This window comes from Schistocerca gregaria, chromosome 2 (genome assembly GCF_023897955.1).
Source record: "Schistocerca gregaria isolate iqSchGreg1 chromosome 2, iqSchGreg1.2, whole genome shotgun sequence".
NCBI classification, from domain to species: Eukaryota; Metazoa; Arthropoda; class Insecta; order Orthoptera; family Acrididae; genus Schistocerca; species Schistocerca gregaria.
In genome coordinates this window covers 946,107,681-946,132,210 of record NC_064921.1, presented here as the reverse complement: position 1 = coordinate 946,132,210, position 24,530 = coordinate 946,107,681, and the positions used below count along the sequence as shown (strand labels likewise).

Genomic DNA, 24,530 nt, shown 5'->3' with positions numbered 1-24,530 from the left:
CGGTTCCAGACTGAAACGCCTAGAACCGCTCGGCCACTCTGGCCGGCCAAACGAATCAAAATTCGAATACAATGTATAGCTTCTTTGCCAACAAAGCGCAGCTCAGTTCTCTAATATAAGACTCAATATCGCAGACCACAAAAGTCGCAACGATTTGTTGAATAGATTTGAATAAATTATGAAGATAAAAGGGTTCAAAACCTTTTTTTACAATAGTAATCTTTCTCCTATTAAAATCTTATTTTTAAGTTTAATGCTTATCTCAAAACAAGTCAGAATCTCTGCAACACATCAAGCATGCCAAGTTCATCAACTTAGTCTCAAATCTTATTAAAGAATCTCTCTTTTCATTAAATTTATTCACTTTCTTCAAGTGATCAAAAATTTTTCAAAATTATTATTTCAACAGTCAACGTGAAATCATAGCAACCAAATTTATTTAAAGAAAACGGAATACTCATATACTATGAGCTATAGTTTTGGGATCTTAACATTGATTCACGCATTAACTTTAACTACTCTTCTAATATGATCTCATAAATGAATTTCAATTTATCCTTGACAATATAGTTGTATAGTCTTTGATGCTGACTGCTCTACGATTTACAACATACGTTGCTGTTTATTAATTCTAAGACAAGAAGAACAAAACAGAAAAAACACGCACCTCGAAGAAATTGCCATAACGGGACATAAATTGGTAGGTGTGATGTATATGTTCAGGCAAACAAGGAAAATTGGATGATTTAGTCAGGAGAAAGAGCTTCACAAATCGAACAAGCCAATAACGCGTTGGTGCACTATGGCCCATATACAAGCAGTCATTCGGCTTGGCATTGACTGATGGAGTTCATGGATGCCCTCCTGAGATTTACGTGCCAAATTCTATCCAACTGGTGTGTTCGATCGTTAAAACCCGAAATGGTTGGAGGGCCCTGTCCATAATGCTTCGTACATTCTCAATTGGGGAGAGACCTGGCGACCTTGCTGCCCAAGATAGGTTTTGCCAGGCACGAAGACAAGCAGTAGAAACTCTCGCCGTACGCGGGCGGGCATTATCTTGTTGAAATGTAATCTGAGGATGACTTGCCACGAAGGGTAACAAAACGGCGATGTAGCGGTGCCGTGGATGACAGTCCAAGCGATCAAGCTATGAAAAAGGGAAAAAAGTAGCACTCCAGGCAATGACTCCCGTTTGTCGGCCTTCCGCTCTCCACAAACCCCTTGTAGCGACCCTTTTTTCTATTCCGACTTCGTATCTTGAATGAAAGTAGGAATGATAATTTATCTATACATTGACTGGTATTGAGGGGTTTTGTTTTATCCCCGCTAGTTCTTAAATTAACCCCAGTGAGTCACTACACGTATTGTCTTCCCAGTTCTGAAGGAAAAAAACCATAAGTAAACTAGTACTAGTGTTTTCAATAGAGTCTCGTTCACTTGTTTCAGTTACTAGTCTGCAGTTTATTCTTGGTGAAAATTACGTAACCTAATTATTTATGAACCTAAATCGAAGTAAAGTTCAAGACGAATAGTCAGTTTCAAATTAACACGTTATTTTATTTAACAATAATTATTAATAAATCAGTTCATTCACACGATCGCATTCAAAGGGGTTCTTTGAATAAGTATCTAATCTGGAATCCCGTCAATATCAGAGATACTAAACAATGTTCTGTCACTTTCGATAAAAAGATTGTTCCCGTTTAATATCCATAAACTGTCTTGAACTATGATTACTAGTCGCGTGAAGTGAAGCTTTTCCACTGTCACAATACAAAGTTCCGATTCTATCCAAAAATCGTTAATTCCGTAAAGTATTGAAATCTTCACACGAAGTGATGTTAAAGTCAGAGAGATTATTGATCTAATATGACAAAAGTTCTAATTCTGATCTGAAATTAATGCTTCCCAAAAAACAACCTCATCGCGATTTATTCTTGCGTCCTGGTTTAATAAAGCTCCTATTATTGCTTCCTAAAGCTGTAAGTCCTAATTGACTTCGAACAGACTAGAGGATAGAGACTGGAGTATCATAATTGCATTGTATGTCTATTTATACTTTGGTAAACGCTATCTGCTGTAAACAGAACATGGATTCATTTTTTCGGATGAATCCAGCTTCTGTTTACAGCATCATAATGGTCGCATCAGTGTTTGGCGACATCGCGCTGAACACACATTGGAAGCGTGAATTTGTCATCGCCATACTGGCGTATCACCCGGCGTGATGGTATGGGATGCCATTGGTTACACGTCTCGGTCACCTCTTGTTCGCATTGGCTGCGCTTTGAACAGTGGACGTTACATTTCAGATGTGTTACGACCCGTGGCTCTACCCTTCGTTCGATCCCTGGGAAACCCTACATTTCAGCAGGATAATGCACGACCGCATGTTGCACGTCTTGTACGGGCCTTTCTGGATACTGAAAATGTTCGAATGCTGCTCTGGCCAGCACATTCTCCAACTGAAAACGTCTGGTCAATGGTGGCCGAGAAACTGGCTCGTCACAATACGCTAGTCACTACTCTTGATGAGCTGTGGTATCGTGTTGAAGCTGCATGGGCAGCTGTACCTGTACACGCCATCCTAACCCTGTTTGACTCAATGCCCAGGCGTATGAAGGCCGTTATTACGGCCAGAGGTGGTTTTCTGGGTACTGATTTCTCAGGATCTATGCACCCAAATTGCGTGAAAATGTAATCACATGTCAGTTATAGTATATTTGTCCAATGAATATCCGTTTATCATCTGCATTTCTTCTTGATGTAGCAATTTTAATGGCCAGTAGTGTACGTATTGGGAAAACGAATATGCCACTAGAATAATTTGGACCGCTCTAACGAATGGGCATGTAAAATTGCACCTTAATTTTTGTTTTCAGCGGGTAACAATCCGTCGCTTCCCAACCGACACTGGGCGTCGAATTAAAGACGTGATGAGCAGCATTTGTTTGGGCTGGCTCCAGCTACAGTTTGCAAACACACTCACACAGACACACACACACACAAACACTTAGTAACTCATTATCGTTGGACAGGAATAATAATAATAATAATAATAATAATAATAAATAAGTTGTCACAACAATTTTCGATCACTTACCCAAGAATCTTAATTCATGGAGGGAAAAATTAATCTTAATGACAAACTGAAAATGCTTTTTCTCAAGAAATTCTCTTACTTATAAGGGAACGTCCCCACCGCACCCCCCTCAGATTTAGTTATAAGTTAGCACTGTGTATAGCTTGAAAAACTGAACACAGCTGACTGGAGAAAACAGGAAGAAGCTGTGTGGAACTATGAAAAAAATAAGCAAAATGTACAAACTGACTAGTCCATGATCAAGATAGGCAACATCAAGGATAGTGTGAGCTCAGGAGTGTCGTGGTCCCGTGGTTAGCGTGAGCAGTTGTGGCACGAGAGGTCCTTGATTCAAGTCTTCGCTCGAGTGAAAATTTGAAATTCTTTATTTTCGTAATCTGATCTGTCCGTTCGTTCATTGACATCTCTGTTCCAAAATTCCAGGACATGTTCAGATTTGCTAGGACATATGCAGGATTTGACGGTCTACACACTGAAAAATTTGAAAACGTTACAAACATGAGTTTTGACAGGGCACAGGGAAACCTGTGCAACTGTGAAACTGTTGCATTCATCCGTTTCAGTTTATGTGACAAACTCTTATCTTTTCATCACTTTTTTGGGAGTGATTATCACATACACAAGAAAACCTAAATCGGGCAAGGTAGAAGAATCTTTTTACACATTCGCCAGGTGTACAAGTTTGGTGGGTCGACAACATATTCCTGTCATGAGACGCACATGGCGTCACCAGTGTAGTATAGAATATATCAGACGTGTTTTACTTTGGAGGAATCGGTTGACCTATGACCTTGCGATCAAATGTTTTTGGTTCCCATTGGAGAGGCACGTCCTTTCGTCTACTAATCGCACGGTTTTGCGGCACGGTCGCCAAACACAGACACTAAACTTATTACAGTGAACAGAGACGTCAATGAACGAACGGACAGATCATAACTTTGCGAAAATAAAGAAAGCAAACTTTTGACTCGAGGGAAAACTTGAACCAAGGACCTCTCGTTCCGCAGGTGCTCACGCTAACCACAGGACCACGGCGCTCCTGAGCTCAGACCATCCTTGATGTTGCTTATCTTGCGCATGGACTACTCATTTTATATGTTTTGCTTATTTTTTTCATAGTTCCACACAACTTCTTCCTGTTTTCTCGATTGATCTGTGTTCAGTTTTTCAAGGCCTGTCCACTGTGCCGACTTATAACTAAATCTGAGAGGGGGGGGGGGGGGGGGGGAGTGTTATGGGGAGGTTCCCTTTTAGATATTTTTCATTTATTCTCTCGTGAAGGTGTAGAGCATGCTATGTGAAAGAATAAAATAGTTATCGCTTTTACTAAACAGATAATTTTCGTTATTGCATATGCTCATTCACAAATTGACAGCATGTGCCTTCGAATAAAACTGAGTTACTTTAAGTGATTGGTTAACTAACCGGTTTTACATAATTAAAACTGTCGCGCAAATTATTCTCGGAAGATGTGTTGAACTGTTCCCGCGCAGCTCTCGCAATAAATTATTTTCGTACTGTGTATTCTGATACATCTTATTTTATATCAAGAAAACTGTTTTATTTCTTATTAGACCATCAGGCGCAAGCTAAATTATTCGAATCAGAGCTGCATTAATCCACTGGGTCAAATATTAACAAACGTTTATTGGATGATAATGAGTGACCAGCACGGACAGAGATCAAAGAGAACAGAGAATTCTATATATATCTTTGTGTACAAACAATCCCTCTGGTCATGCCATCGTTGAGTCACTTTCTCCAATCGCAGTGTGAGCTCAGAACTGATACTTAGCTTCTACAGTGGGTGTCATATGCATCCAATTGCATTGATACGTGCAGTTCCACAGATGTAGCTAATGGTGAAAATTTTGTTGCAAAAAGTAAAAGCGGAAAATGACAGTATGCTGAACTGTATAAAACGGACAGAACAAACTTCTGGAGTCTGGAGGCCTATATTCACATGAGAGCAGTCTCATTAGTAAACACGTTTTTCAACTGGCACTTCGGTTTTCTGAACTGCTACTGAGATCGGTAATACTAGACCACTATTTAGCTTGAACTTGAGTTTTGTTTAGTCTTCTCTTAAAATCATCTTGATACTATTTTCATGGAAGTCCATTTGTGATTGTGTGATTCCTTTGCTCAGTTAGAAATGAAGTTCGCCTCCACTTTGCGTCCAAGTTAAAGATATTAGGACGCTGATAGCGTAGCCTACTAATAAAATTTGACAACTGCCCTGAGATTAATAGTAAATTAGTAATTTTTGTTCTGTTGTCGCTAAGGGGATCTGCATCGGACATATACACATCACTGCTATTTGCTACGATTCAATAATTGCAGTTACTGACGCCGCCTACGTGCGAAACTGTTCGGCTAATCTGGAGCTAAAATCGACGTTCCTACGCATCACGGGGAAAGAATTCCACGTTAGACCTCGGGCAGCCGCGCATGCGCAGTGAAGTGTTTCCATAGCCTCGCCAGCCGGTTGGCGTCAGTTTGGCGTCGCGCAGCGGAAGGAGTGGTCGCTGTAAGTACTACAGCTCCTCCGCTTGAATGCATTTTCTCACTTTACAGAACTGCGTAGAAGACAGGATCGCTTAGAGTGCATAGTATGCTAGTTTCAGAAGTGCTTGACATACATGGCTATCGTATTGTATGAAGTTTACTCATGTATGTTGTTGTTGAGTTCTGAGTGACAGTAGGCCGACTTTATCACAGTAAACGAAAATTGCCGTATGGTGTGGCCTAGCGGTTCTAGGCGCTTCAGTCTGGAACTGCGCGACCGTTGTCGCAGGTTCGAATCCTGCCTCGGACATGGATGTCCTTAGGTTTGTTAGGTTTAAGTAGTTCTAAGTTCTAGGGGACTGATGACCTCAAATGTTAAGTCCCATAGTGCTCAGAGCCATTTTGAAACGGAAATTCTATACAGAACTAAAAAAAGACAAGAAACAGAGTACAGTTACTGTGCATTTCTTCCATCTTTAAGCTATGAAAAACGCAAGGAGAAAAGAATAAACAGCTTAGCCTTAGTATTAGAACGTTGATATTTTGAATGTAGGGGGTTCTGACTACTTTCTGCCCATGCTGAGATAGGTTTCCCCCAAGTTTCATATTACAGATACGCACTACACACACATATTCGAGCTTCAGATCAGTTTCATTTCGACAGCTCGACATTCATTTTGCGTACTGCCTGACAAAACAGAGCTAGTTGTGTATTTGCAATGGTTTCTCTGTGGAAACATGAAATCTGAAAAAGATGAAACGATAGTAGGTTTTTCTCTCTATTTTGCCGTGATCATTTTTAATTACAACAATGGTGCATTTTGTCGTGTGTGTTGAACAATATTTGTTGCACAAACTGTTCATGTTTTTCCTTCGAGATGGAATAAAACGTGCTTAGCGCAGTTAGCGCTTGCTTGGTAGGCCCTACGTACATAATGTACCTGTTTCAAGATTTATTGCGGGCATTGGCGCTCACACTAAAATAAATATCATTGTGTCACGAATACGCTATGTTAGCAGTGAATCCTAGGTTCTGGAGAGACTGACTTCATAAGTTGCACATAGCTGTTTAATGTTCTTCGTCCACCAGTCACCTGTGTTTCTGGCTTTTATTTAGTGAAGTGGAAACTTCTGCAGCACACGTTTCAGTGTTCGATGCAAAATCTTGAAATAATGTCAGTAGTTTCCAGTTCTATTAATTAGAAACAGTTTTTATTATTTCCTAGTTAGTTACCATAGAATGTAGCAAGTATGGCCTAATGGAGAAGCCAGCTGCACATAACAGAAAGATCACTAACCAGATGCATTTTAGTTTTGACCATCGCAATCCAGTAAAACATCTTTAAATTGTGCTCAAAAACTCTATAGTTTTATGGAATTTGACTGGGCTCGATGAGTAGTAGTTACTGTCATACCACCGTTTAAAATTAAAGTTAGCAAAATGTATTGACAACATACGTTTTACCAAAAAATTTATGGAACAGAAAGTGAAAGTTACTAATTTATGCTAGTCAATTTAGAAACCCACAAAGTGTGCAATTTGCTTGAGTAACAATGAAATATCGACGTGAGATTTGCACTAGTTATGCACTTCAGCAAATTGGCTGATAGGAGTTGCAGAACTGTCAAAAGTAGCAAGACTGTTTGCAGCTGTGGACCGATATTCAACAGTTTCGCATCGGTACCAATCTTACAGCAGCATACAATGCGGCAGACGTTGTCATTGTTATCGCTGTACTGAGATTTGTCTCATTGAGTCGCGTCTACTTTTTGTACAGATGAATTGCTGAACACAGTGCTGTCCGCAACGAAGTCAGGTTAGCTTAACAGTGAGGCTATCAGCGCCAGTCGTGTACCTCCGATTTGTTTCAATTTAGCCAACTGTCATCAGACGCTGTTCCGAGTGTCTTTAAGGGCTGCTGTAATAATGCGCTATAAAGTCTGCCGAAGAAACTAGATGCAGCAGAATGAATTACGGCAGTGGGCATTAAAATTGCAGCGCGAAGGCGGCATTCAACAAACGTTGATGTGAAGTGTCCTACATACAATGTAAGAATAAGTAAAGGATTAGCATTTGAACCCAACGACATCAAGTAGACGAGAGTGAGATAAACTACTTTCTGTATATAAGGGACGATTACACAGCGGATTTATAAACCACTAATCACTTTTCAGTGTTGGGTGTTGTAAGAAGGTAGTATAATGTCTCAAGTAAGGAGAGAAGTCTACCAGCTTGTGTCAGAATTTGACAACGACCAGATCGTGGCTTCCCGAGATCGTGATTTATCATTACTGCTCACATTGATCAATAGGCCACAACTCATACAAATATGAAATCGATGAGCTCAGGAGTGTTACACTTTTGGCCATTAAAATTTCTACACCAAGAAGAAATGTAGATGATAAACGGGTATGCATCGGACAAACATATTATACTAGAACTGGCATGTGATTACATTTTCACGCAATTAGGTTGAATAGATCCTGAGAAATCAGTACCCAGAACAACCACCTCTGGCCGTAATAACGGCCTTGATATGCCTGGGCATTGAGTCAAACAGATCTTGGATGGCGTGTTCAGGTACAGCTGCCCATGCAGCCTCAACACGATACCACAGTTCATCTAGAGTAGTGACTGGGGTATTGTGACGAGCCAGATGTTCGGCCACCATTGACCAGAAATTTTCAGTTGGTGAGAGATCTGGAGAATGTGCTGGCCAGGGCAGCAGTCGAACATTTTCTGTATCCAGAAAGACACGTACAGGACCTGCAACATGCGGTCGTCCATTATCCTGCTGAAATGTAGGGTTTCGCAGGGATCGAATGAAGGGTAGAGCTACGGGTCGTAACACATCTGAAATGTAACGTCCACTGTTCGAAGTGCCGTCAATGCGAATAAGAGGAGACTTGAGACATGTAACCAATGGCACACTATACCATCACGCCGGATGATACGCCAGTATTGCGATGACGAATACTCGCTTCCAATGTGCGTTCACCTTGATGTCGCCAAATATGGATGCGGACATCATGATGCTGTAACCAGAACCAAAAAAAATGACGTTTTGCGATTCGTACACTCAGGTTCATCGTTGAGTACACCATCGCAGGCGCTACTGTCTGTGATGCAGCATCGCAGGCGCTCCTGTCTGTGATACAGCGTCAAGGGTAACCGCAGGCACGGTCTCCGAGCTGATAGTCCATGCTGCTGCAAACTTCGTCGAACTGTCAGTGCAGATGGTTGTTGTCTTGCAAACGTCCCCATCTGTTGACTCAGGGATCGAGACGTGGCTGCACGACCGTTACAGCCATGCGGATAAGAAGCCTGTCATCTCGACTGCTACTGAGACGAGGCCGTTGGGATCCAGCACGGCGTTCCGTATTACCCTCCTGAACCCATCGATTCCATATTTTGCTAACAGTCATTGGATCTCGACCAACGCGAGCAACAATGTCGCGATATCATAAACTGCAATCGCGGAGTTTACAATCCGACCTTTATCAAAGTCGGAAACGTGATGGTACGCATTTGTCCTCCTTGCACAAGGCATCACAACAAAGTTTCACCAGGCAACGCGGGTCAACTGCTATTTGAGTGTGAGAAATCGGTTGGAAACTTTCCTCATGTCAGTACGTTGTAGGTGTCGCCTCCGGCGCCAACCTTGTGCGGATGCTCTGAAAAGCTTATCATTTGCATATCACAGCATATTCTTCCTGTGGCTTAAGTTTCGCGTCTGTAGCACGTCATCTTCGCAGGAGAGCTTCTGTAAAGTTTGGAAGGTAGGAGATGAGGTACTGGCAGAAGTAAAGCTGTGAGTACTGGGCGTGAGTCGTGCTTCGGTAGCTCAGATGGTAGAGCACTTGCCCGCGAAATGCAGAGGTCCCGAGATCGAGTCTCGGTCGGGCACACAGTTTTAATCTGCCAGGAAGTTTCATATCAGCGCACACTCCGCTGCAGAGTGAAAATCTCATTCTGGAAATATCCACCAGGTTGTGGCTAAGCCATGTCTCCGCAATATCCTTTCTTTCAGGAGTGCTAGTTCTGCAAGTTTCGCAGAAGAGCTTCTGTAAAGTTTGGAAGGTAGGAGACGAGGTACTGGCAGAAGTACAGCTGTGAGTACCGGTCGTGAGTCGTGCTTCGGTAGCTCAGATGGTAGAGCACTTGCCCGCGAAAGGCAAAGGTCCCGAGTTCGAGTCTCGGTCGGGCACATAGTTTTAATCTGCCAGGAAGTTTCATAGCAGCGCACGCTCCGCTGCAGAGTGAAAATCTCATTCTGGAAGGTCTATAATATTTGGTAAGAAAATAAAGAAACTCTTTTCGAGGCCGGCCGGGGTGGCCGAGCGGTTCTTGGCGCTACAGCCTGGAACCGCTATAACGCTACGGTCGCAGGTTCGAATCCTGCCTCGGGCATGGATGTGTGCGATGTCCTTAGGTTATTTAGGTTTAAGTAGTTCTAGGTTCTAGGGGATTGATGAGCTGAGAAGTTAAGTCCCATAGTGCTCAGAACCATTTGAACTCTTTTCGAAACCAAACTGTGATATAACGTGTATATTAATTTACTTTGAGTACATTAATTTCTCGAAGTTTCTGGAAAAAATTTGTAAGGAAACTGAATGATAATTATTTCGTACCAACTACAGTAGTTACAAAATTGTCAAGCAGTGTCACATTTAAATTCATCTGTGAAGTCTTTCTGTACTAACTTATAAATTTAGAGCACCTCTTTAGAACTGCATTCAGAATTTTTGTGAAATTTCAAAATATTATTACCTTCAGATTTTACTATTGCTAGTTCTTTTACTTAATTATATGTTTATGGAATGACGTTTTCAGTTTATAGCCTTGCTTCTTATTTTGAACTATTTGGCCATATTTTTTTCTCTCTGTTTGTAAGATAATTAAAAATACATACCAACTCTGTATAATAATTCAGAGTATAATTATTTTGTTTAATGGTGATACTACCTTGTATATTTTCTTGTTCTCTTGCCCCTTAATTCCATGTTGCTGTAAATATGTTATCAACCTTATTAATTTCTTAATTGATTATTTCTGCACATTTCAATAACATTTTGAACATACACTAAGTGATGGAAAGTATCCGGACACCCCAGAAAACATACTTTTTCATATTATGTGCATTGCGCTGCCAACTACTGGCAGGTACTCTATATCAACGACCTCAGTAGTCTTTAGACATCGCGAGAGAGCTGAATGGGTGCTCCGCAAAACTCACGGACGTCGAACGTGGTGAGGTGACAGGGTGTCAGTTGTGTCATACCCCTGTACGCGCGGTTACCACACTTCTAAACATCCCTAGGTCCACTGTTTCCGATGTGATAGTGAACTGGAAAGGTGAAGGGACACGTGCAGCACAAAAGCGTACGGGCCGACGTCGTCTGTTGATTGACAGAGACCACCGACAGTTGAAGGGGTCGTAACGTCTAATAGGCAGACATCTATCGAGACCATCACACGGGAATTCCAAACTGAATAACTGTCCACTGCAAGTACTATGACAGTTAGGCAGGAGGTGAGAAAACTTAAATTTCATGGTCGAGCGGCTGCTCATATGCCACACATCACGCCGGTAAATGCCAAACACCGCTTCACTTGGTGCAAGGAGCGGAAACGTTGGACGATTGAACAGTGGAAAAACGTTGTATGAGGGACAAATCACGGTACACAAAGTGGCGGTCCAATGGCAGGGTGTGGGTATGGCTAATTCCCGGTGAACGTCACCTGCCAACGTGTGTAGTGCCAACAGTAAAATTCGGAGGCGGTGGCGTTATGGTGTGTCCGTGTTTTTCATGGACAGAGCTTGCACTCCTTGTTGTTCTGCGTGTTACTATCACAGCCATGCCTACACTGATGTTTTAAGCACCTTCTTGCTTCCCACTGTTGAAGAGCAATTCGGGGATGGGGACTGCATCTTTCAACACGACCGAGCACCTGTTCGTAATGCACGGCTTGTGGCGGATTGGTTACACGACATTAACATCCCTGTAATGGACTGGGCTGCACAGAGTCCTGACCTAAATCCTATAGAACAGCTTTGGGATGTTTTGGAACGCCGACTTCGTGCCACGTCTCACTGACCGACATCGACACCTCTCCTCAGTGCAAAACTCCATGAAAGGGGTTGCCATTCCCCAAGAAGGCTTCCAGCACATTACTGAACGTATGCCTGCGAGAGTAGAAGCTGTCATCAAGGCTAAAGGTGGGCCAACACGATACTGAATTCCAGTATTACCGATGGAGGGCGCTACGAACTTGTAAGTCATTGTCAGGCAGGTGTCCAGATACTTCTGATGACACAGTGTATCACACCGTTTTCTTGTTTTCTGTTTACTTTTCATTCTTTTAGTTATCAAGGAGTTTTGTGTTTTCAATGGAGCTCTTGGACAACGTTTTAGCAAAGCTATTTTTGTTAATATTGATAGAAAGTGATTAGTAAATACATCGAATTTCATGTTAACGCCTTGTCAGTTATAAACAGTTTTGTGGTTGGCAGCAGAGCCAACACCATGTTACTAGAGGAGGCCGAAAGACACGCGTTTTAGCTCACGCAGGCTGGCGTGAGGTCTGGAACAGGACAAGGAAATTAGAATTTAGAAAAACGGACGTAGCTGGTGGAATACTTAACTTTAATCCATTAATGACGAAAGTCGGTTTTGACGGTACATAGTTCACAATATCAATAGTAACTGATAATGGCGCCTTGCTAGGTCGTAGCAAATAACGTAACTGAAGGCTATGCTAACTATCGTCTCGGCAAATGAGAGCGTAGTAGGCAGTGAACCATCGCTGGCAAAGTCGGCTGTACAACTGGGGCGAGTGCTAGGGAGTCTCTCTAGACTAGACCTGCCGTGTGGCGGCGCTCGGTCTGCAATCACTGATAGTGGCGACACGCGGGTCCGACGTATACTACCGGACCGCGGCCGATTTAAAGGCTACCACCTAGCAAGTGTGGTGTCTGGCGGTGACACCATAAACAGCATCCCATTCTACCACTCGTGAGTAACCTTTTTAAAAATTTTCTTATTTTTATAAATTTTTGTATCCAAATGCCCATAACTGTAAAATGCTCTATATTTCATTGATCAGCTGTCTGTAGCACTTATTTGCAGTCCAATATGCTGATCTTTGAATACAGCAGCAGTTCCAGCAACTCAGTTACCTGTAGACTGACTCACCTTTCCAGTTTTCCTGTCAGGTTCGCCAAGCACTTGAACCACATTGCGCCATGTAACTGTTACACTAGTGTAAAAAGATAGAGGTGAATAGCTGTCATTGTGGAAAGACAAAATATGGCGAACACTGTTAACAGTCGTCAGTTTTTCCCTATAAACTACACTCATGGAATTTGAGTAATACCGTGGATTTACAGTCCTATGTCGTGTGTGTTCCCTAGTGCTTATGCTATTAGCGCCAGTTTTATGCAGTGCCACGTTGTGTGGCACCACATTCTGCAATTATCCTTAATTTATGAGCATGAGTCTAGTTTCTTGAAAAGCATATGTCGTGGACTTCAGAATGGGATAAAGTGAGGAGAAGAGGATATTTAGAGGGCAGGATGGATTTCAGTATTATTATAAGAATAGAGCAGCAGGTAAGAAAGAGGAGAAATTTTGGTGGTGGAAGTGCTATGATTTGGGCAGCCTTCTGTACCGTAAATGTCACGCATTGCTTGGCTAAACAATAGAATGAGATGTTAGAAACAGAACTGGTTAGAATGCTTGAGGATCTAGGGGACGAAAGTCTGATGTTTTAACAAGATAATGCATCTGTGTGTAGTTCTACTAGAACCAAAAAGTGGTTTGAAGATGAAGATATCGATGTCTTGCCCTGGCCTCCAAGTAGCCCAGATTTGAGCCCTGTGGTAATACTTTGTGGAACACTTGCAATGCACATTTATCTCAATGGAAGGCAATTTTAGGCCGTATGTGAGCTGAAAAGGGCGATACTAAAAGATAAGCGGCAATTTCGCAGTAAGAACTACAAACCCTAATAAAATCAATACTGAAGAGAATTTTTGATGTAATTGGGAAGAACGGACGTTGGCCAAAGTGCTAACAATACAATAATACAGGTACAACAGGACAGTAAGTGCTGTTATACCAGTTTCCACCCAGAAAACGCAAACGCCTTATTTTGTTGCGCGTATAATGAAAAAAACTTCGTAATTCCGTCATGATTGTTTATGTTTTATGTGTGCCTACTACTTTCACAGTAAATTAGCTACATTTATGCTTCAGACACCGGTGTGGTACTTCTTTCGTGAAACCTTGCCACTATACCGATTTCCGCTACTGTACATAACAGGAGACACCGCAATGCTACTAGATCTGATCAAAGACCACTCCTTTGAATATAGGAAGAGTTAGAAGCCATAAACTGCCGTTTTGATCGTTCATCGAACAACGGAGCTCAGCTTATCTTGGATATACTCTACACACACACACACACACACACACAGTACCCCAGCCATGCCCTTGCCCATCGCACGGCGTTGGGAACCCATTGTCACGTTCACAGGTACCAGCGCAGCGGCTAGTTATACGGACATTGCCATTTAACACACTTGTTTTTGTATCCCACCTGTAAGGCGGCGCGTGGGTCTGCTCCTGTAAACTGAAGGGTAGGCCGAATGTAGGAAGCGAGTAGGAGCAGGGAAAAGTGAAAATCTCTCGGTACTGCTCTTAGAAATGGTTTTACTATATCACAATATTAAATGAATACATAACTTTGCACTGAGGTGCGAAGCCTTAGACCCGTCGTAAGTAGTACATAGTCTCAATAGCAAGCCAACACCCCCTGAGGTTGAAGCGATGTTTCCAGGCCGTCTGCTCTTGATGAAATGGGCTGAATCCTGAGCGACGCTCGTAGAGCTCCACAGCGCCGGCTAGAGGGCGCTGTCGTCGGTGTCTTGTAGTGCCAACTTATGAACTTGCACCTACGCCGTGGTATCGTTGTTAGCACTACCACACTTGTACTATCGTAAACCTCCGGTGCCCACTTGTTACAGTAAATTAAAAAAAAAATCTGGGAGGTGCCGGAAAGCCGAAATTAAGCCTGGGATTCACCATTCGAAAAGTGCTGCAAACGATCTCTAGCGCGGTTCCAGGCTGTCGTGGATGCAGATGTAATCTGGAACCTAAACGTGGTAGGCAGTTAACAAGTGTTGCCCTCTCATGTGGAAATCAAAATGTGTTTCTTGCAATGGTTCATTCGTCATTTCTCTTCTGCGTATCCTTGCAAATTTCTCATTGCCTACGATCACTCGTTTTCGTAGGGGACCTCTCAAGTAGCGAAAGTTTAATTATTTCCATCCTGTATTTACATGTAGATGTAGAAGTTTGTGACAGATGACTGGTTACACTATCTACGGAATGTTAAAAAGTAATTTTTGTAACCAAATTATCTCTTAAAGCTAGAGAGAGAGAGAGAGAGAGAGAGAGAGAGATAGAGAGAGAGAGAGAGAGAATGACAGAGAGAGAGAGAGAGAGAGAGACCCTTACAATTTAATTACCATTTTATATTGCTTTATTTGTGCTTTAATTCAGTGATCGTTATTTCAGATATTAATATGGTTTAAGGCGGGTATCACAACGGCATCAAACAAGGACTGGAGTACACTATGGCTTTCTTGGGCAAAGTGCTTCTTTTGGTTGCAGTCCACGCGTATTTAAATGGCGTTGGTGGAGTTAACCAAGCGACGTCTTCACCCTTCTGCTTTCGCGATGCTGGCAACTGCAATGTTAGTCTGGTAAAATCAGTATTAATTTATTTCCACGAATGTGGTGTCTCATCACATTGTAACGAATAACTGCGTATATACAGGAAGTCAGTTCATGTAACCGTTGGACCGGAATTTCATTCGCGAATAAGACTCTATTTTTTGTTGACTTGAAAGATTCTTCAGCAGATAGACAAGTAGGATCGAATATGAGTTGCTTGTGCAAGTTATTAGTTGAAGAGCCATAGCTAGTTAAAATAATATACCGGAAATGTGTCTGTGATGAGATGTCACTCAGATCAGCATCAACCGTCTCCATAATTTAATCTCATTTCGATGAGTCTAAGACTAGGTTTGTTTAGTTGTTTAGTCGCGTGTTTCATGAATCTTAAGCAAAGTATATCGTCTTCATTTGGAAAAACAATTAGGCCGCCAAATATTTAACTCATTTACAGATATTTAGTTCGCGTACAGATTAATATATAAAATTATGAAAGAGTGATAAAATCAATCAAATAGATTACATATATTACACAAATTTGTAAAGAGGTCAGTGAAATGGACGGAATTGCCCAAAACGGACATTTTCTGTTTCCAGTTAGACTAATTTTGCAGTTCGCCACAACACTGAACAAATGATCAATTTTTTCATCTTCGCGTGATTCCCTTAATTTTGAACCAAAGCTAAGTTTATGGCAAGTAACGAACGCCACTATTTCTTCTAGTCCACAGCTCGTGGTCGTGCGGTAGCGTTCTCGTTTCCCGCGCCCTGGTTCCCGGGTTCGATTCCCGGCGGGGTCAGGGATTTTCTCTGCCTCGTGGTGACTGGGTGTTGTGTGATCTCCTTAGGTTAGTTAGGTTTAAGTAGTTCTAAGTTCTAGGGGACTGATGAAAATAGCTGTTAAGTCCCATAGTGCTCAGAGCCACTATTTCTTCTAAAATTTTAACTACAGACATTAATACTTAGCTGGCTCAAGTTGGCTTATTTACTTGGGAATTTATGCGCCAATATAAATACTGCAAGGGTATAGTTTCAAAACCTAATTGCTTAAAGAGCTCTCCTTGCCACTCTATCCCGTGCAAATCTCTTCATTTACGAATAACTACTGCAGCTTACATCCTTCTGAATCTGCTTACTGTATTCATCTCTTGGTCTCCCTCCACGATTTTTACCCCTCACATTTCCCTCCAGAACTAAATTTGTGATCCCCTGATGTCTCAGAATGTGTCCTACTACCCGGTCGCTTCTTTTGGTCAAGTTTTTCCATCAATTCCGAGTAACTCCAATTCTTTTCAGTACCTCCTCCTTAGTTACGTGATCGACCCATGTAATCTTCAGCATTCTTTTGTAGCACCACATTTCAAATGCTTGTATACTCTTCTTGTCGAAGCTGTTCATCTTTCATGTTTCACTTCGATACATGGCCATACTCCAGGAAGATACTTTCAAGAAAAAATTCCTAACACTTAAATCTATATTAGATTTTAACAATTTTTTTTTTCTTCTGAAACGCTTTTCTTCCCATTGCGAGTCTACATTTTATATCCTCTCTACTTTGGCCATAATCAGTTATTTTTCTGCTCAAATAGCAATACTCATCTACTACGATAAGTGTCTCGTTTCCTAATTTAATTCCCTGAGCATCACCTGATTTTATTTGGCTACATTCCATTATCCTTGTTTTAGCCGGCCTGGTTGGCCGTGCGGTCTATCGTACTGCTTTCCGGGCAGGAAGGCAAGCCGGTCCCCGGCACCGGCCAGAATGGCCGAGCGGTTCTAGGCGCTGCAGTCTGGAGCCGCGCGACCGCTATGGTCGCAGGTTCTAATCCTGCCTCGGGCATGGATGTGTGTGATGTCCTTAGGTTAGTTAGGTTTAGGTAGTTCTAAGTCTAGGGTACTGATGACCTCAGAAGTTAAGTCCCATAGTGCTCAGAGCCATTTAATCCATTTTTGGTCCCCGGCACGAATCCGCTCGGCGAGTTAGTGTCGAGGTCCGGTTTACTGGCCAGTCTGTGGATGGTTTTTAAGGCGATTTTCCATCTGCCTCAGCGATATCTCAGTTACACTATGTCGGCGATTGCTGCGCTAACACTTTCTCCACGTATGAGTACACCATAATTACTCTACCATGCGAACTCTGGGGTAACACTCGTCTGGTGTGAGACGTTCCCGCCGGCCACTGTGGCCGCTTCAATCCGGAACCGCACTGCTGCTACGGTCACTGAGTCGAGTCCTGCCTCGGGCATGGGTATGTGTGATGCCCTTAGGTTAGTTAGGTTTAAGTAGTTCTAAGTCTAGGGGACTGATGACCTCAGATGTTAAGAACCATAGTGCTTAGAGCCATTTGAACCAAGACGTTCCCGGGGAGGGGGGAGGGGGGAAGGGGGGGCCACTGGGGGCCGAACCTCACAATAGCCCTGGATTCGGTGGCGGGCAGCAGTGAGGTGAGTGTTCTGTTGTGGCCTGTTGTGGGGTTGTGTACCACTGATGCTGTGGCAAGGATGAAGCCTCTCCGTCGTTTCTAGGTTCCCCGTTCAATACAATACAATCCTCGTTTTGCTTTTGTTGACGTTCATCTTACATCTTCCTTTCAAGATATTGTCCATTCCGTTCAGCTGCTCTCCCAAATCCTTTGCTGTCTCTGACAGAATTACAATGTCATTGGCAAACCTCAAACTTTTTATTTCTTCTTCCTGGTCTTTGATTCCCTCACCAAATTTTTATTTTGTTTTCTTTACTGTTTGCTCAATATACAGATTGAATAACATCGGGCACAGGCTACAGCTCAGGCTCACTCCCTTACCAACCACTGCTTCCCTTTCATGCCCCTAGACTCATAAGTGGCATCTGGTTTCTGTACAAATGGTAAACAGCCTTTCGCTCCCTGTATTTTATCCCTGCCTCCTTCAGAATTCGAAAGAGAGTATTCTAGTCAACATTGCCAAAAGCCTGCTCTAAACCTGCACTTGGTACACTACGTTATCAAAAGTATCTGGACACCCCCAAAAACATACGTTTTTCATATTAGATGCATTGTACTGCCGCCTACTGCCAGGTGCTCTATATCAGCGACCTCAGTAGTCATTAGACATCGTAAGAGAGCAGAATGGGGCGCTCTGCAAGAATCACGGACTTCGAACGTGGTCAGATGATTGGGTGTCACTTGTGTCATACGTCTGTACGTGAGATTTCCACACTCATAAACATCCCCAGGTCTACTTTTTCCGATGTTATAGTGTAGTGGTAACGTGAAGGGACACGTACAGTACAAAAGCGTGTGGCGTCGCAACTAGTGCGAGCGCACAGTTTTCTATCAAATATTTACTGTGAAATGTAGACAGACTGTAAAGTAGCCATCAGATTAGCATATGTGCTGTAGCGGGCAGATTACCGGTGTCCGTTCGTCTGACGTCACGACCATATGGCATGTCTGTACCGTGAGAATGTAAGACCTGTGCGCTAACTAGCCGCGTGTATAACGTGGAACTTTCATCTTTAATAACTTCTAACTGAGGAACCTGAGGAAATTAAAAGTTAATATACTAGTTTCTGTTATGAATAAAAATAAGTCATCCAAATTTGAGCTTTGAAACCTGCATATTTTGGAAATTAGAAAAATCTTACAGAAAACGCAAATTTCTACAATTTTCGAGTCTAAATAAATACCATTATGTATAGATCACCTTCAGTGACCATCCAACTATGAAACAAAATCACCTTCCGTGCTTTTGTATTTATTTTGAGAATTTTACTTTTAGAAATTCACCTATAACTTTGTTAAAACCATAAATGTTTTGAATTTTTGTGAACAGTTATTTTATATGAGTAGGTGAGAGTGAATGAGTGTGCCTGAGTGAATGAAAGAGGGACATTCGCCATTCTTTGCAAGTGTATAAAATCTAGGTTGGAACTCGCAAGTGTTCAGACGATGTAACCGTGGGAACAGAGTCGCCAGTGGTTCCCCATCTTAGTGAATGTCGGATGTCCAAGAGTGTATGGTATTGTACAAGCAGCCAGAACGTTCGCGAGTATTTAAATAATTTCTGGAAATAAAGTAAAGTCTAGTTTTCCTTTCGGTTTGTTAAATTATACAGTAAATTTTGTGTAACAAGAAATCATGACGTAAATGATTCAGAAGTCATGACTGGTGCGTGCTAGATTTTGGCGCGAGGCGCACCCAAAGAGTTAATTCTGATTGGCTGTGTGATGTGTGAGCCAATGAGATGCGAGGACGGTTAGCAGACTAGGAGAGTGAGTCGCGAGTGGATGAGGAGTCGCGAAGGAACTGTGATCGAGAAGAGACATGCTTGATGTGTCCTCGCGAATAATGTGTAAAATGAAGTCATAAAACGGCTTCATCGGTTCGGTACTGTGCGATTTGAGACTGGAAGAGTCCAGTAACGCGTAGTGTGAGTTTGAGCGAGTTGTGACTTTTCGTTCCGCGAAAGACGCGAGTAACTTTAATAATTAAAAGCGTGGCGGTACTTCGTAAACTTTTACTAAGTGCTTATGGCGAGCATTAACGTTAAAAAAACGAACTATTATTGAACATCGACTGCAAACGTGTATGTTAGAAAATCGTCTGTGTTGCAGTTAAGTAAATTCCGTAACTTTGAAAGCTAATTCTGGCGGGGTTTGAGTGTGGATAGAATTGTGAACTGAACTTTCTTCAAACGTAGATTAGCGGGCTGATGATCAGGCTTAAAGACAATAAAGAGCTTAAATAGAATTACCAACTTCGCGTTCTCGTTTGAGTAAACAATTACTACCATTCCAATAACTCAATTTATTTAGGAAGATTGCTCATAGATTGTATTTCAGCAAACATGTATCGCGGCCTCCGGTGAGCGGCTATTAAATTGCAGTTTCTTCAACACTGCTTTTCTGCAATTTTTCCAGTAGCTGCTATCAGGAGAGGCGAGTGCAGCAACTACCTAAGAAACGAGGTAGGTGGATTTTCTTTCAGGGAAAGGAAACTGCGCGATAAGAGCCTGACCCGTCGCAAGCGTACAGGCGTACAGCCCGACCTCGTCTCTTGACTGACAGATACTGCCGACAGTTGAAGAGGGGCGTAACGTGTAATATGCAGACATCTATCCAGACCATCACACAGGAATTCCAAACTGCATCAGGCTCCACTGCAAGTACTATGACAGTTAAGCGGGAGACGAGATACTTGGATTTCATGGTCGAGCGGCTGTTCATAAGCCACACATCGCGCCGGTAAATGCCAAACGACGCCTCGCTGGGTGTAAGGAGCGTAAACATTGGACGATTGAACAGTGCAAAAACTTTGCTTGGAGTGACGAATCACGGTACACAAAGTGGCGGTCCGATGGCAGGTGTGGGTATGGCGAATGCCTGACGAACGTCATCTGCCAGCCTGTATAGTGCCAACAGTAAAATTCGGAGGCGTTGGCGTTATGGTGTGTCCGTGTTTTTCACGGACAGAGCTTGCACTCCTTGTTGTTTTGCGTTGTACTATCACAGCCATGCCTACACTGATGTTTTAAGCACCTTCTTGCTTCTCACTGTTGAAGAGCAATTCGGGGATGGCGACTGATTCTTTCAACACGATCTAGCACCTCTTCATAATGCACGGGCTGTGCCGGAGTGGTTACACAAGAATAACATCCCTGTAATGGATTGGCCTGCCCAGAGTCCTGATCTGAATCCTATAGAACATCTTTGGAACGCCGTCTTCCTGCCAGGTCTCACCGACCGACATCGATACCTCTCCTCAGGGCAGCACTCCGTGAAGAATGGGCTGCCATTCCTCAAGAAACCTTCCAGCACCTGATTGAACGTATGGCTGCGATAATGGAAGCTGTCATCAAGGCTAAGGGTGGGCCAACACAATATTGAATTCAAACATTACCGATGGAGTATATAAACGTAGGTTTGCTTTTCCTTAACCTATAGTCTAAGATAAGTCGTAGTGTCAGTATTGCCGCGCTTTTACCGTCATTTCCCCGGAATCCAAACTGAACTTTCCAGATGTCGGCTTCTACAAGTTTTTCCATTCTTCTCTAAATAATTCGTGTTAGTATTTTGGAACCATGACTTATTGAACAGTTAGTTCGATAATACTCATACCTGTCTGTAGTCTCCAAATCTACTAATGACTGAAAATCCTAAGTTTTTTTTTATGATTTCTCTTGTCTATAAGATGTCATTGGTACAAAAGGAAAAGCTACTATATTAGTTCAAGAAGTCCTATTCTGTGTTTTCTCCATTTAAATCTTTTATTGATATCTGAACCAAATTTTTGTTTTCGCCCTGTTTAGTTTCTCTTGCCCATGATATTTCGCTAGAAACATAGAGAAGTTCACAAGACCCATCCTGATATACACACATTTAAAGAAGTTTTGCATAACCTCGGTTCCGAGAGTTGCGGAACCTGTACAGAAATTTGGAATAGAGATCAACATAAATAACATTTCCGCCCTTTTTATTGCTCATGAAAATCACAGATTGTATGTTGTATCACCATACAGTGAGAACTTCAGAGGTGGTGATCCAGATTGCTCTACACACCGGTACCTCTAATACCCAGTAGCACGTCTTCTTGCATTGATACATGCCTGTATTCGTCGTGACATACTATCCACAAGTTCGTCAAGGCACTGTTGGTCCAGATTGTCCCACTCCTCAACGGCGATTGAGCGTGGATCCCTCAGAGTGGTTGGTGGGTCACGTCGTCCACAAACAGCCCTTTTCAGTTTATCCCAGGCATGTTCGATAGGGTTCATGTCTGGAGAACATGCTAGCCATTGTAATCGAGCGATGTCGTTATCCTGAAGGAAGTCATTCCAAGATGTTCACGATGGGGGCGCGAGTCGTCGTCCATGAAGACGAATGACTCGCCAGTATGGTGCCGATACGGTTGCACTATCGATCGGAGGATGGCATTCATGTATCGTACAGCCGTTACGGCGCCTTCCATGACGACCAGCGGCGGACGTCGGCCCCACATAGTGGCACTCCAAATCAGCAGGGAACCTACACCTTGCTGCACTTGCCGGTCAGTGTGTCTATGGTGTTCAGGCTGACCGGGTTGCCGCCAAACAGGTCTCCGACAATTGTCTGGTTGAAGAATTATGCGACACTCATCGGTGAAAAAAACGTGATGCCAATCCTGAGAGATCCATTCGGCATTTTGTTGGACCCATCTGTACCGCGCTGCATGCTGCCGTGGTTGCAAAAATGGACCTCGCCATCGACGTTGGGAGTGAAGTTGCACATCATGCAGCCTATTGCCCATAGTTTGAGTCGTAACACGACGTCTTGTGGCTGCGCGAAAAACATTATTCAACATGGTGGCGTTGCTGTCAGGGTTCCTCCGAGCCATAATTCGCATATAGCGGTCATCCACTGCAGTAGGCGGCCTGAGCGAGGCATGTCATCGACAGTTCCTGTCTCTCTGTATCTCCTCCATGTCCGAACAACATCGTTCGTTCTCTCCGAGACGCCTGGACACTTCCCTTGTTGAGAGCCGTTCCTGGCACAATGTAGCCATGCGGACACGATCGAACCGCGGTATTGACCGTCTAGGCATGGTTGAACTACAACACGAGCCCTGTACCTCTTGGTGGACTGGAACTGATCAGCTGTCGGACGCCCTCCGTCTAATAGGCGCTGCTCATGCATGGTTTTTTACATCTTTGGGCAGGTTTAGTGACATCTCCGAATAGTCAAAGGGACTGTGTTTGGGATACAATATCCACAGTCAACGTGTATCTTCAGGATTTCTGGGAACCGGGGTGGTGCAAAACTTTTTTTGATGTGTGTATTATCGAGCAAGGTGGCGCATACTGAAGTCTGGGCATCCAGATTTCCTTAAGTAACTTAAAGCGAATACAGAGATGGCCATTTTGAAAAGTAGGTAACTAGTACACTTCCCCCATTGGAGCTTTTGTTCTGTCTGTAATGACGTAGTCGGCAACGAAACCTATAATCTTAATCTTCCTTCCTTGCAGCGCGTCTACGAATGACCTCTGCATCTTGCACCGACAGAGGTAACTATATTGTCAAATACCTATCTCCAATGATCAAGAGGCGTGTGCTGTCGTGGAGAAATTTTCCCTGGTCCCTCTTCCAAAGTGGTACTATATCTGTTGTGAAAATGTATTGTGCAAATCGTTGTTAACATGCATGAAAGAAGCTAGTATATATTGAACCATCATATGTTAGGTTTTCGTTCCGTTATATTTGTGAATGATCTTCCACGTAACACTCAACAAGCAGAATTGATACTTTTTGCAGACGATATTAGTGTTATAGAAAATTTCATTAGAGAAAAGAAACAGAAGAGATTGCTAATTATGTTTTCGAAAGAATTATTAAGTGATTCCCAGGAAATTCTTTCTGCCTAAATTTTAAAAAATCTTCCATTCTGTGCAACAAACAGTCATACCAACAATTGACGTAGCACATGAACAGGTGTCAGTAAATAGGATGCTCCAAAGTTTTGGGTATGCGCATTGAAGGAAACTTGAACTGGGAAGAAGCATATTACTGAGCTTCTCAAACAATTAAGTTCATCTACTTTTGCTCTTCAAATAATTGCTCGTCTTGGAAACATAAAAATTAACCTCCTGGCTGAATATTTGCTCACGATAATGTCTCATGGAACAATTTTCTGGGGTAACTCCCCACTTAGTACTGATTGCAAAAATAAGAATAATATGGTGTAGGTACCGCTTCAAGGTGCCAGGCATTTCAGCTGCGGTGTCACAATACATATGAGAGCGTGCTGAAAAGTCATACTTCCGAAGTTTTTATGTTAAAACTTTAAAAGCTGTGTAAATAAAGGAAACGTTTTTAACATCCTACGCCTTTATTATTCATGTTCGCATACTTGCAGCCCTCGACTACTCGAGGGCTTCAAATGGTAACGTGTAATATGGTGATTTGTGACGTAACCATGTCGGTTCGTGAGAAACAGCGTGCTGTAATCGAGTTTTGAATTCGACGATTTCGTCCACACATGAAGCACCCTCTCCTTCAGAATGACAATGTCAGACCACAAACGAGCGCTGCGACATCTGCAACATGCCGACGCCTTGGGTTCGCTGTCGTCGAACACCCTCCATACAGTCCCGACTTATACCCAATCTGATTTTCATCTGTTTTCAAAACTTAAAAGACGCCTTCGAGGACTTCACCTAGATAG

General features: G+C 42.7%; 1 protein-coding gene across 7 annotated transcripts in view; it reads left to right on the top strand.

Annotated features, from left to right (window-relative positions):
• The first annotated feature begins 4,844 nt into the window (after window positions 1-4,844).
• The window catches only part of LOC126335405 (leukocyte elastase inhibitor-like), a 195,773-nt gene continuing 176,087 nt past the window's right edge, over window positions 4,845-24,530 (top strand). For 3 of the 7 annotated variants that reach the window (XM_049998668.1, XM_049998669.1, XM_049998671.1), the window contains exon 1: window positions 15,197-15,375. In XM_049998668.1, the coding sequence (XP_049854625.1) occupies window positions 15,256-15,375 (120 nt within the window). In that variant the 5' untranslated portion in view covers window positions 15,197-15,255. Of the gene's footprint in view, window positions 5,141-5,449; window positions 5,637-15,196; window positions 15,376-24,530 lie in introns of those variants that run through there. The other 4 variants (XM_049998672.1, XM_049998673.1, XM_049998670.1 and 1 more) reach the window with 3 other exon arrangements.